Below are 13,460 nucleotides of genomic sequence, written 5' to 3'. Positions count from 1 at the left end.
TTTTTAATTCCTAACTACCAATCATACCACTTAACTTCATATTGCTATTAGGATGAAATATATGGCTCACTAGACAGGTTGACACAGGCCGTGAAACAACAACCCATTGGCTACATATAGGGCAAGCGGTGGTTGTTTACTGACTTGTTTAAGGTAACGTCACACATAACGAGATCGCTAGCGAGATCGCTGCTGAGTCACGGTTTCTGTGACGCAGTAGCGATCCCATTAGCGATCTCGTTATGTGTGACACCTACCAGCGATAAGGCCCCTGCAGTGAGATCTCGAGTCGTTGCAGAATGGTCCAGGCCATTTTCTTCAAAGGCAAAGTCCTGCTGGGCAGGACACATCGCTGTGTTTGACACTGTGTGACAGGGTCACAGTGACTGCTGCGATCATTATTGTCACGCTCCCCGGGTCCCCTGCGCTGCTCTCCGGCTCACCTGTCACGCTCCCCGGCTCCCCTGCCTCGCTCCCCGGTGCTTCGGTCCGGTCTCCGCCGCTCCCCGCTCTCCAGCGTCCATTGCCTGCGCTTCCCAGGCGTCCTGGTCCCCGCTCCCGGCGCCCGTCGGCTTCTCAGCCCCAGTCCTGCGCTGCTGCTTCCTCCTCTCAGCTTCCTGCTCTGGCTTCTGGCACCCGGGCCGCGCGCATGCGCATTAGGGCGCGCGCGCGGTCACTGACCCTTTCTTAAAGGACCAGCGTCCATTAACAGGAAATGAAGCACACAGGTACAGGGTATAAAGGGGTTCAATGTCCAAGTGGGCGGGGCCTGATCTTCGTGTTTCTCAAGCTAGGAGTCAGGTCTCCTGGTGTTCTTGTGAGATACTCACCTCTCTCTCTTCTAGAGCCGATCCTGTCTCGCCATCCGGCCCTGCCGAATCCCGAAACCCGAACGCTGTCCATCTGCCATCCTGACAGTCCATACCATCTCTGATCCCTGCGGTGACCCGTCATCTCGCTCCAAAGGTTCCGGACTCCGCCTGACATCATCTCGGCTTCCGAACCTGAGCTCCGTCACCCGGACTACCGTCAGTGACTCCGTGGTCCCAGGGACTTCTCCATTTGAGCACGGACTGTTCTGCTACTTGTAGTGCTCCAGCTACCGGACCCCTTACCATCATCAAGGAGTTCGGCCCAGTGGATCCACCTCCTGGGTCTGCCCGTCCACCTGGCCCTAACAGTAAGATCAGGCCATGGATCCCGCTGAAGCACTAGCAGCCGTACAGGAGGAACTCACACGTCAGCGTGAGACTCAGACCCGCATGCTGCAATTCATGTCTTCTGTGGACGCCCGCCTGAACACACTACAAGCGTCAGTTACGTCTGCAACATCCCGGGCTTCCACTAGACAATTCACGGCTCCAGCTCCCGTGGCGACTTCTTCGGACGCTTCCAGACTTCGTTTGGCTTCACCACCCCGGTACGCCGGAGACCCCAAGACCTGCAGGGGATTCATAAACCAATGCTCCCTCCATTTCACGCAGCTGCCGCATTTGTTTGCCTCCGACCAAGCCAAGGTCGCCTTCATCATGTCCCATCTAGAGGGGGAGGCACTGGCGTGGATGAACCCCTTGTGGGAGAAGGGGGATCCTGTGACCACGAACATCCAGGAGTTCCTGCAGGCATTCCGTGGCACCTTTGATGAGCCCGGACGCGCTTCCGCGTCTGCTTCCTCTCTTCTCCGGTTACGTCAGGGGACTCTGACGGTGGGTCAATACGCAATCCGTTTCCGCACCTTGGCTTCGGAACTCGGGTGGAACAACGAGGCCCTAACCGCTAACCGCTGCTTTCTGGGAAGGACTCTCGGGTCGAATCAAAGATGAGCTGGCGGGTCGTGACGTACCGACCACCCTGGATGCCCTGATTACCCTAGCGACTCGAGTGGACATTCGCTTTCAGGAGCGATCCAAAGAGGTGTCCCGTGAGAGACGTCCGGTACGGCATTCCTCTCCTCTGCAGAAGCCCGCCGTACTTCCGTCAACAGCATCTGGTGCCTCCGTCCACGAGCCCATGCAGATCGACCGTGTGCGGCAATCTGAACAACGTCGAGCAGAGCGGCTCGCCAAGGGCCTCTGCTTCTACTGCGGAGAGGGCACACACCTGCTACGCTCCTGTCCAGAGAGGCCGGGAAACTCCAAAGCCTAGGGTTGGTAGGAGAGGCCACCCTAGGTGCTGGGACTCTCTCAGACCCGGTTACGTGGACTGTGCAAGTGACAACGGGAGAGACGCGGTTCACGGCTGAGGCGTACCTCGATTCCGGGGCAGCAGGCAATTTCATCCAGAAGGCCACGGTGGACAAGTACCAGGTGCCTGTTACTCCACTCGACAAGCCCCTAGTGATTGCCTCTGTGGATGGGAGACCCCTTTCTGACACCATCTCCTGGATTACCAGGCCGGTCGAACTGCGTATCGGTGCCCTGCACACCGAGAACATCGCTCTCTACGTCCTCCCACACATGTCCCATCAAATCCTGCTGGGACTTCCCTGGTTACGGACACACGAACCATCAGTCAGCTGGGGCACTGGTGAAATCACCCGATGGGGCTCTTCGTGCCATGAGAAGTGTCTGAAGACCATACAACCCATCCGACGACCTCCGGTTCCAGAGAACCTACCGGGACTGCCCTCGGCCTATTGGTCCTTCGCAGACATCTTTGATAAAAAAGAATCTGAGGTACTTCCGCCACATCGTCCTTACGATTGTGCCATCGACCTGCTCCCAGGAACAACACCACCTCGAGGACGGATATATCCATTGTCTCCAGCCGAAACAAGGGCCATGTCTACTTACATCACAGAGAGCCTGGCAAGGGGATTCATTCGGAGATCCTCCTCTCCTGCTGGAGCAGGCTTCTTCTTCGTCAAGAAGAAAGAGGGCGACTTACGCCCATGTATAGACTACCGGGGATTGAATCAAATCACCGTAAAAAACAAGTACCCTCTGCCGCTCATCCCCGAATTGTTTGACCGGCTTAGAGGAGCTTGTGTGTTCACCAAGCTGGATCTTCGGGGTGCCTACAATCTGGTCCGCATCCGCTCTGGGGACGAATGGAAGACCGCGTTCAATACTCGCGATGGGCACTATGAATACTGCGTGATGCCCTTCGGCCTGTGTAACGCACCAGCCGTCTTTCAAGAACTGGTGAACGACGTTTTCCGGGACCTTCTCTACGTCTGTGTGGTAGTGTATCTGGATGATATCCTTGTCTTCTCTCCGGACCTCCAGACCCACAGAGAGAACGTACAGCTGGTTCTACAAAGACTGAGAGAGAATCGTCTGTACGCCAAGTACGAGAATTGAGCAGTCTTCTCTCCCCTTCCTGGGTTACATCATCTCCGATACCGGACTGCAGATGGATCCAAAGAAGGTCTCCTCCATTCTCAACTGGCCTCCTCCTTCTGGACTGAAGGCAATCCAATGCTTCCTGGGATTCGCCAACTACTACCGCCAGTTCATCCCTCACTTCTCTGCTCTGACTGCTCCTCTCTCCGCCTTGACCAAGAAGGAGGCTAATCCAAAGGACTGGTCACCTGCGGCCGACGCCGTGTTTGGCTCTCTGAAGCGGGCATTTGCCTCCTCTCCTGTACTCCACCGTCCGGAGTTAAACCGACAGTTCACCTTGGAGGTGGATGCCTCCTCCTCGGGAGCCGGAGCAGTGCTCATGCAGAAGTCCTCCTCCGGGAAGATGGTGACTTGCGGTTTCTTCTCCAAGAGCTTCTCAGCGCCTGAACGCAACTACACCATCAGTGACCGAAAGCTATTGGCAGTCAAACTAGCTCTGGAGGAATGGCGCTACCTTCTGGAAGGAGCAGTGTACCCCGTTATCATTTACACGGACCACAAGAACCTGGAATACCTGCGGTCCGCTCAGCGACTGAACCCACGGCAAGCCAGGTGGTCCTTATTCTTTGCCAGGTTCGATTTCCAGCTCCATTTCCGACCCGCGGACAAGAATGTACGCGCTGATGCCTTGTCCAGGTCATTCATGCCCATGGAGCAGGAGGAGGAGACATTCCAACCCATCATCTGTCCTAGTAAAATCATTCCGGTGGCCCCTGTCACCCTGGCCCAGATTCCGCCCGGGAAGACCTATGTCTCTGAGACCGACAGCCAAAAAGTGTTACACTGGGGCCATGCCTCGAAAACAGCCGGTCATGCTGGTCAGAAGAGAACATGGAGTACGATTGTACGTCACTACTGGTGGCCATCCCTTCGCACGGACGTCGCTGCTTTTGTCTCTGCCTGCTCCTCTTGTGCCAGGAACAAGACGCCCAAACACCTGCCATATGGCCGTCTTCTCCCTCTGCCTATACCCTCAGTTCCGTGGCAACACATAGCGATGGACTTCATTACGGACTTGCCATTGTCCTCCGGACACACTGTCATATGGGTCGTGGTGGATCGGTTCTCCAAAATGGCTCATTTCGTCCCTATGGCTGGACTGCCCTCTGCTCAGGAACTCGCGGACGCCTATATACATCACATCTTCCGCTTGCATGGCTTTCCATCACACATCGTGTCTGACAGAGGAACTCAGTTCACCTCTCGCTTCTAGAGGGCTCTCTGCAAACATCTGGGAGTGACTCTGGACTTTTCTTCTGCCTACCATCCTCAGTCTAATGGCCAAGTGGAAAGGGTCAATCAAATCTTGACCTCCTTCTTACGTCACTATGTCAACGCCCATCACGACGACTGGTCCACGCTTCTTCCTTGGGCTGAATTCTCCCATAACCACCACATCAGTGAGTCCTCCTCCAGCTCTCCCTTCCATGTCGTTTACGGACTTCAGCCCTCCGTCCCATTGCCTGTGTCCCCTTTTTCGGACGTCCCTGCTGCTGATGCTGTAGCCCGTGACTTTGCAACCATTTGGGACTCTGTCAAGGCGTCCCTTGGGCGTGCTTCCCTGCGGATGAAGAAACACGCAGACAAGAGACGACTGGACCCTCCATGTTTCTCTCCTGGAGATCTAGTCTGGCTTGCTTCCAAGTACGTCCGATTGAAGATACCATCCTACAAGCTGGGTCCTCGCTACATCGGGCCGTTTAAAGTCCTCAACAAGATCAATGAGGTCTCCTACAAGCTACAGCTCCCGGCCACGATGAGGATACCCAACTCCTTCCACGTCTCCTTGCTCAAGCCGGTTGTCCTTGGTCCCTTCTCCGCTGCTGCCAGTTCGGCCCCTCCTCCTATTGCCGATGATGACATCTATGCGGTAAGAGATATCGTGGCCATGAAAACCGTACGGGGTCGACAGTTCTTCCTGGTGGACTGGGCAGGGTATGGTCCTGAGGCTAGGTCCTGGGAGCCCCGGGAGAATGTGGGTACTCCTCTGATCCGTGCCTTCCTGTCCCGGTTGCGGGGAGGGGGGCGTGGGGGGGGGGTACTGTCACGCTCTCCGGGTCCCCTGCGCTGCTCTCCGGCTCACCTGTCACGCTCCCCGGCTCCCCTGCCTCGCTCCCCGGTGCTTCGGTCCGGTCTCCGCCGCTCTCCAGCGTCCATTGCCTGCGCTTCCCAGGCGTCCTGGTCCCCGCTCCCGGCGCCCGTCGGCTTCTCAGCCCCAGTCCTGCGCTGCTGCTTCCTCCTCTCAGCTTCCTGCTCTGGCTTCTGGCACCCGGGCCGCGCGCATGCGCATTAGGGCGCGCGCGCGGTCACTGACCCTTTCTTAAAGGGCCAGCGTCCATTAACAGGAAATGAAGCACACAGGTACAGGGTATAAAGGGGTTCAATGTCCAAGTGGGCGGGGCCTGATCTTCGTGTTTCTCAAGCTAGGAGTCAGGTCTCCTGGTGTTCTTGTGAGATACTCACCTCTCTCTCTTCTAGAGCCGATCCTGTCTCGCCATCCGGCCCTGCCGAATCCCGAAACCCGAACGCTGTCCATCTGCCATCCTGACAGTCCATACCATCTCTGATCCCTGCGGTGACCCGTCATCTCGCTCCAAAGGTTCCGGACTCCGCCTGACATCATCTCGGCTTCCGAACCTGAGCTCCGTCACCCGGACTACCGTCAGTGACTCCGTGGTCCCAGGGACTTCTCCATTTGAGCACGGACTGTTCTGCTACCTGTAGTGCTCCAGCTACCGGACCCCTTACCATCATCAAGGAGTTCGGCCCAGTGGATCCACCTCCTGGGTCTGCCCGTCCACCTGGCCCTAACAATTATACAGGTCGCTACTGCAACCTGTATTGTTCCTGCATCGCTGGTAAGGTCTGACTGTGTGACATCTCACCTGCGACCTCCCAGCGACTTACCAGCGATCCCTATCAGGTCGCATCATTTTCGGGATCGCTGGTAAGTCGTTGTGTGTGACTGGGCCTTTACAGAGATCTCAAGTAATGGGGACAGAATGATTGTGTTCCCATATAATAACATGTTATTGGCAGCACATTCTTTGCTTACACAGGATGATGTTTTGCATCGCACTGAAGAAATAGGTATTTTTATTTCTTATTGGGCGATTGCTGGCCTGTATAGAGAGACCGATAGTCAGGAACGTTAGTTCGCTTCTATGAACGCTCATAAATAATGGGCCAATGTATGCGCCACGGTAAGAATCCGTTTACACACAAGTTTATGCAGCTTTAGTTACAGATTCTGGTGTGAAATCCACAAATCTATTGCATTCGATGGATGAGAACAGGGCTTCTACAACCCTCATTCACATACTTTGAAGAAAAGAAACATCTGAAGAATAAGGCGCGTGCTATGGAAAGAATTCTGAATTATAAATACGCAGGGAATGGGGATAGTCTTTGTGTAGATCCACAGCAGAAATCAGTGTCACAGGCAAAATTTCTGCCATAAATTCAGGAGTAAATATGTACTGGATTTGACATGTGTGAACACCAGAAGGGTACCGAAAATGGCAGGTCCGGCAATCCCCAGCGTTTACACCTTGTGCAGCATGTTAGTGCGATGTTGAACTTCTTCCAAGATAAGAACGAGTCTTCACAGAATCTAAATGGTTTTTGAAGACCTGTCCCTGCCTTGTTTGAAGGGAATCTGTTATTGGGCTCGTGTGCGCTGTGGAGTCATCATTATTCATGAGCTGTGATATAAACCTGCCCTCGGTCCCTTCACGCTGATTGCTGTACTGGAAAAGTGCGTGATTATTCTGCGCTGCTGATGGACGTCCACGTGAAGGATCCAGGACACACGAGAATTAAAATAATGCAGTTTATTAATTTACACGTTTCTATTCATTTGACTTCTATAGCCATAATTCTCGTGTGTCCCGGATCTATCATGTGGAAGTCCATCAGCAGCGCAGAATTACCAAGTTCCTTTCCATTACAGCTATCTCCTGCTTATTTAACCCATGGATGTACAGCACCTGGATTATTAAATCTGTTAAATTGTTGTGTTAAGCGGGCTTCACACACAGCGACATCGCTAGCGTCGCTGGTGAAAGCACCCGCCCCGTCGGTTGTGTGTCACGGGCAAATCGCTGCCTGTGGCGCACAACATCGCTAGGACCCGTCACACATACTTACCTGCCTAGCGACGACGCTGTGGCCGGCGAACCGCCTCCTTTCTAAGGGGGTTGTTCGTTCGGCGTCACAAAGCGGCCATCCAATAGAAGCGGAGGGGCGGAGATGAGCGGGCCGAACATCCCACCCACCTGCTTCCTTCCTCATTGCGGGCGGCCGCAGGTACGGTGTTGTTCCTTGTCCCTGCGGTGTCACACTTAGCGATGTGTGCTGCCGCAGGAATGCCGAATTACCTGCGTCCTGCAACAGCAACGATAATCGGGAAAGAAATGACGTGTCAACAATCAACGATTAGGTAAGTAATTTTGATCGTTAACGGTCGTTCCTGCGTTTCACACGCAACAACGTCGCTAACAAGGCCGGATGTGCATCACGAATTCCGTGACCCCAACGACATCTCATAAGCGATGTCGTTGCGTGTAAAGCCCGCTTTAGGCTGGGGTCACACTAGTGTACAGCATCTGATGGGAGAGAATCGGACGTGATATGCTGATGATCCTCGGCTCAGACTCTGCTGCGAGTGTTATCTGAGTGTCATTATACTATGATCTAATGTTTCACACGCACCTGTAGACTTGTATGGGTGCGTGCAATCCAAGATACGCTGCCAATCACAGCATGCTGCCATATTTTGCTCAGGCCGATTCGGCATCAGAAAAAAAACCAAAAAAAAAACGCTGATCTGCTCTGCATCATTGATTAACATTGGTCTGAATGCAATGCGAGATTTTCACTAATCCAATTAATACGCTTGTCTAAGACATAACCCCACCAGGTGAGCAACCATTTACTTAGTCCCTTGACACCTGGGAGATTTTCGTTTTTTTGCTCCCCTTCTTCCAAGAGCCGTAACTTTTTTATTTTTCCATCAATATTGCCGTATAAGGTCTTATTTTTTGCAGGACGAACTGTACTTTTAAATGAAACCATAAGTTTTAACATATAGTGTACTGGAAAACAGCAAAAATATTTCAAATGTGGAAAAACTGCAAAAACAAGTGCAATCGCACAATAGTTTTAGGGATATTTTATTCACCATGTTTACTATATGATAAAACTGATGTGTCGGTGTGATGTCTCAGGTCGGTACAAGTTTGTAGACACCAAACATGTATACGTTTACTTTTTATCTAAGAGGAAAAAACAAAAAAGCCAGCACTAAATGTGCACTTCAGCACTAAAAATTCCAACTGTACTTATTATAAATTTGAGATTTTTGGCACAAAATTGCAGTTTCTTGAGCTACCCCGCCACATCACGGCAAATCTCTTTGGGGCAGTCCTATGCTAAAATATTTTTATAAAATGTGCCATACGGCCTCACATATGAATAGTAGAACTGTTCTTAGCAGCACTCACCTGGTCTATTTCAATCCCGTACCCATGACTGAGTCAAGGCTGTGGGCGGGACAGGTCCAAGCAAATGCTGCATGAAGTAAATAGCCTGTGGACAAAGCCTGATGACTGAATGTGACCAGTCACCAACCGCCAAAATCTAGACAGGTGGAATACATCCCAAATTGGATAAGTGCTGGCTTTTTGTTTTTTCTTCATTTAATTGGTCGGTGGCTGACCCCCACCATGCTATGCACCCTAATTTGGGATGTATTCCACCTGTCTAGATTTTGGCAGTTGGTGGCTGTTCACATTCAGTCATCAGGCCCTGTCCACAGGCTATTTACTTCATGCAGCATTTGCTTGGACCTGTCCCGCCCACAGCCATGATTCAGTAATGGGTACGGGATTGAAATAGACCAGGTGAGTGCTGCTAAGAGCAGTTCTACTATTCATATGTGAGGCCGTCTGGCACATTTTATAAAAATATTTTAGTGTAGGACTTCCCCAAATGAGATTTGCCGTGACGTGGCGGGGTAGCTCAAGAAATTGCAATTTTTTGCCAAAAATCTCAACATTTTTATAATAAGTACAGTTTGGAATTTTTAGTGCTGAAATGCACATTTAGTGCTGGCTTTTTGTTTTTTCTTCATTTTTATCTAAGAGGTTAAAAAAAAATTCACAAGATTGTCCAAAATAAGTGGCGCACTTTTTGAGCCATTTTCCGAAACTCATAGCGTTCTCATTTTTTGGGATATAGGGCTCAGTGACGGCTTATTTTTTGCATCTCGAGCTGATGTTTTTCATGGTGCCAGTTTTGCGCAGATGCTACAGTTTGATCACCTGTCATTGCATTTTGCGCAAAATTTGCGGTGACCAAAAAACGTCATTTTGGCGTTTGGCGCCGTTTAGCACTCGGATTAATTGATTTTATATTTTGATAGATCAGGCATTTCTGAACGCGGCAATACCAAATATGAGTATTTTTTATTTTTTCTAAACCCTTTCATTTTCAATGGGCTAAATGGGGAGGGATTTGAACTTTTATTTTTTTTTATTTTTTAATACTTATTTTTCAATTGTTTTTTATTTTACTAGTTCCCCTAGGGGACTATAACGATCAGCAGTCTGATCGCTCTGCCATATCTCCAGATCAGAGCTACATAGCTGAGATCTGGAGAAAAGCTGCTACAGACTGCCCTCTGCCGGCAGTGAGGGAAAGTGACTCATGATAGTTATAGGAGTCATCACATGACCCTGTGCTACCATGGCAACTACGGAAGTCCGATGGGGGTCAGTAAGTTATCCTTATGGCAGCGCGATACATCTCGCTGTCAGAATTTGACAGCGAGATGTAAGGGGTTAATAGACGTGGGTGGAAAGCGATTCCACTCGTGCCTGGCAGGCACACGTCAGCTGTTGAAATCAGCTGATATATGCGTGGATCGCTACGGGCTGCCCACGGGGATTAACTCCACACGATCAATGACGTACCCAGTACATCATGTGTCATGAAGAGGTTAAAATATACTTGTTGCTTTAAGTTAAGACTCTATTGCGCTTTTTTGCTCCTGGTAATGTTGACACTGATTGACAGACTTCTCCCTATGTATCAGCTGTGGACGGCGGACGGAGTCGTATCTCATAAATACGAGGACTGGCACGCTTGGCTGATTTGATGAAAACTACTTCAGGACATTAGGCAGGTGACAAAGAGCAGGAATCAGGGTCTTGGTTACCATTTTATGTTGCGCTCAGATAGCAGAAAAAAGGAAGAGGTTGTGACTGATGACAGAAGATTACAATTATCAGTAGTGGTGGAGGCTTGGCAGCAGATGCCATTTATCACACATCTAGCCCGGTAGAAGATGGCAGCGCACCTTAATTTGCGCACACATAAAACCTCTCCCCTAATGGAATAATGTCACCTTAAATGCCATTAGGACATGGCTGAAAGTCTAGGTCGCACTCGATAAGAGCTCACGAAGAAGGAGATTTCTTTTTCTAAGTAGGCATTTGTCATCTAGTACCTACAATCATAATCATCGCATCGAGAGCGGAGCCCATTTACCCCGGCTGCCGGCTTTCAATCACGACGAGCAAAATGAAAACAGTTCTAATTAAAGCAATGAGTTATAACGTTTCCTACCGTCAAAAAGACGCACGGCGCTGTGAACATTGTAATTACCTCTGGGCTACATCTCTCCGAGAAAGAGCGTGTCTTAGAAGCAGAAATGTTATCATTAAGTCTCATTAGAGAAGAAGGAGCAGAGAGTGAGGCCGGCTTGTCTCTGGCGTGTTTCCCCTCCGTTTTATCTTCCAGGTGACCGCTTCTTTCTGATAAGTTCCTATGCAGTGGTGTCGGCTGCACGCTCGCATAGGAGGAGGGGGTGCCGTGACCTTCCGCTAGACAAGAATAACACAGAAATATAATATTAGCACTACATCAAATATTTTCTATTATTCCTTTTTTATTTAGATTTAAGGCCTCAATGTATTATTACTTTTGTGCCTTTTTTATGTCTTTGTGATTTTTATTAGCGCCTTATTCTTCTAATATGCACCTTTTTAGGGTAACTGCCCGTGTAGCAGATTTGTATGTAGATTTTCTGCATCCAAAATGGCATGTTTTGACAGGAAAAACGCAGCAGAAAAATGCTTTAAAAAAAGATTTTTTATCACGTTTTTACGTCATGACGATCACGGGGGTTAATGTGCTGTACCCCCTCAATCGCTGCCGGGTCTCTGGCTGATGTTACAGCTGAGACCCAGCTCTCACTGCCAGGAGCAATGCCAGCACCACTCCCAGCAGTTTAACCCCAAAAATGCTGCGATCAATTATGATAACAGCATTCAGGAGGCATGGAGAGGAACTGCTTACCTCTCACTAGCGATTGGGTCCCTGTAATGCGATCACAGGGACCCAATCACTGCCATGGCATCCTTGCATCATCACCATGATGACCCCGGGTTACTGAGCTACGGATTGCCTCACAGACCATGCTGGATGCATGGTGTGTGAGGTGAAGTGGCAGTACTGTGAGTGCAGCACTGACACTTATAATCCACTGCAGTGATCAAGCTCTGCAGTGGATTATATCAGACGCAGGAAGAAACGCAGAAAGAATTGACATGCTGATTCTTTTTAATGCACCAAAATCTGCAAGGAAAAAATCTGCAACATGTGCACAGCAATTCAGGATTCTCATCGACTTTGCTGGGATACGTTTTTTCCTTGCAGTATAGATTAACATCTGCAAGAAAAAACGCAGCAAAAAATGCTGTGTGTAACAAATCTGGGGTTTGTGGAATTCTTCTCCAGACACACTTGCAGAGGTTTGAGGGAGATTATGTGGATAATTGTGGTTCCCGTTAGATGTTGGGATATGAAACACTGTCCAACGGTATATTGAGGTACAAAATGATGCAATGTGGCTGTTGTTGTTGTTCTTTCTTTCTTCCTTTTTCTCTTCCTCTTTCTATCTTGTTTTCAAAATATGGTCATGCTGATAGTTACAGCTGTTCTTATGCTCAATATAAAATTATATATATATATATATGCAAATGATAAGAAGTATAGATAATAACATTGTTCTATCTTAAGTGCTAAAGATATTATGGACTTTATATGACTGTTCATTGTTATATTCAAATATTACTATCTATGTACTGAGCTATTTTTATATGGCAAATGTCAGTTGTACCATGTTTGATATCTAATATATAAAGCTCAGTGTGTGTGTGTGTATGTGTGTATGCACAGTATGTATGTATGTGTGTATGTATGTGTGTATGTATGTGTGTATGACCGCTACAGGAATCCGCACCATCGCATTTACAATCACGAAATTTTGCACAGACACTCCATGTGACTCAGGGAACGTCATAGACTATGTTTGGGCGGGAAAATTTAACCCTGTGGTTTCCAGTTACTCTACAAAAATCCTGCAGCCATTAAACTGAATGGGAGCTATAGACTATAAATAGCAACTGTCAGTGGTTGCTATAGGAACCAAATAAACTGTTAGTATAAGATAGGATAGACAGATAGAGAGAGACAGAAAAAGACAGCCGAAGAAAGAGACAGCCCTGGATAGAGACAGACGCCCAAAGAGACAGTTCTGGAAAGAGACAGAGCGTGAAAGAGACAGAGCGGGAAAGAGACAGACCGGGAAAGAGACAGACCGGGAAAGAGACAGACCGGGAAAGAGACAGACCGGGAAAGAGACAGACCGGGAAAGAGACAGACCGGGAAAGAGACAGACCTGGAATGAGACAGACCTGGAAAGAGACAGCCAGGCAAAGAGACAGACCTGGAAAGAGACAGAGCGGGAAAGAGACAGAGCGGGAAAGAGACAGAGCGGGAAAGAGACAGAACGGGAAAGAGACGGAAAGAGACAGAGCGGGAAAGAGACAGAGCGGGAAAGAGACAGAACGGGAAAGAGACAGAACGAGAAAGAGACAGACCTGGAAAGAGACAGCCAGGCAAAGAGACAGACCTGGAAAGAGACAGACCTGGAAAGAGACAGACCGGGAAAGGGACAGACCTGGAAAGAGACAGACCTGGAAAGAGACAGACCTGGAAAGAGACAGACCGGGAAAGAGACAGACCTGGAAAGAGACAGACCTGGAAAGA

The 13,460-nt window shown here is 49.6% G+C and overlaps 1 protein-coding gene across 1 annotated transcript in view; it reads right to left on the bottom strand.

Annotated features, from left to right (window-relative positions):
• Nucleotides 1-13,460, bottom strand: part of MAP9 (microtubule associated protein 9) — a 238,614-nt gene that overhangs the window by 157,931 nt on the left and 67,223 nt on the right. The window contains exon 5 of the mRNA XM_075347644.1: nucleotides 11,013-11,230. Within this exon, the coding sequence (XP_075203759.1) occupies nucleotides 11,013-11,230 (218 nt within the window). The remainder of the gene's footprint in view (nucleotides 1-11,012; nucleotides 11,231-13,460) is intronic.

This window comes from Anomaloglossus baeobatrachus, chromosome 1, assembly GCF_048569485.1.
Source record: "Anomaloglossus baeobatrachus isolate aAnoBae1 chromosome 1, aAnoBae1.hap1, whole genome shotgun sequence".
Lineage (NCBI taxonomy): Eukaryota > Metazoa > Chordata > Amphibia > Anura > Aromobatidae > Anomaloglossus > Anomaloglossus baeobatrachus.
The sequence above is the reverse complement of the archived record's forward strand: the minus strand, read 5'-3'. Positions and strand labels throughout refer to the sequence as shown.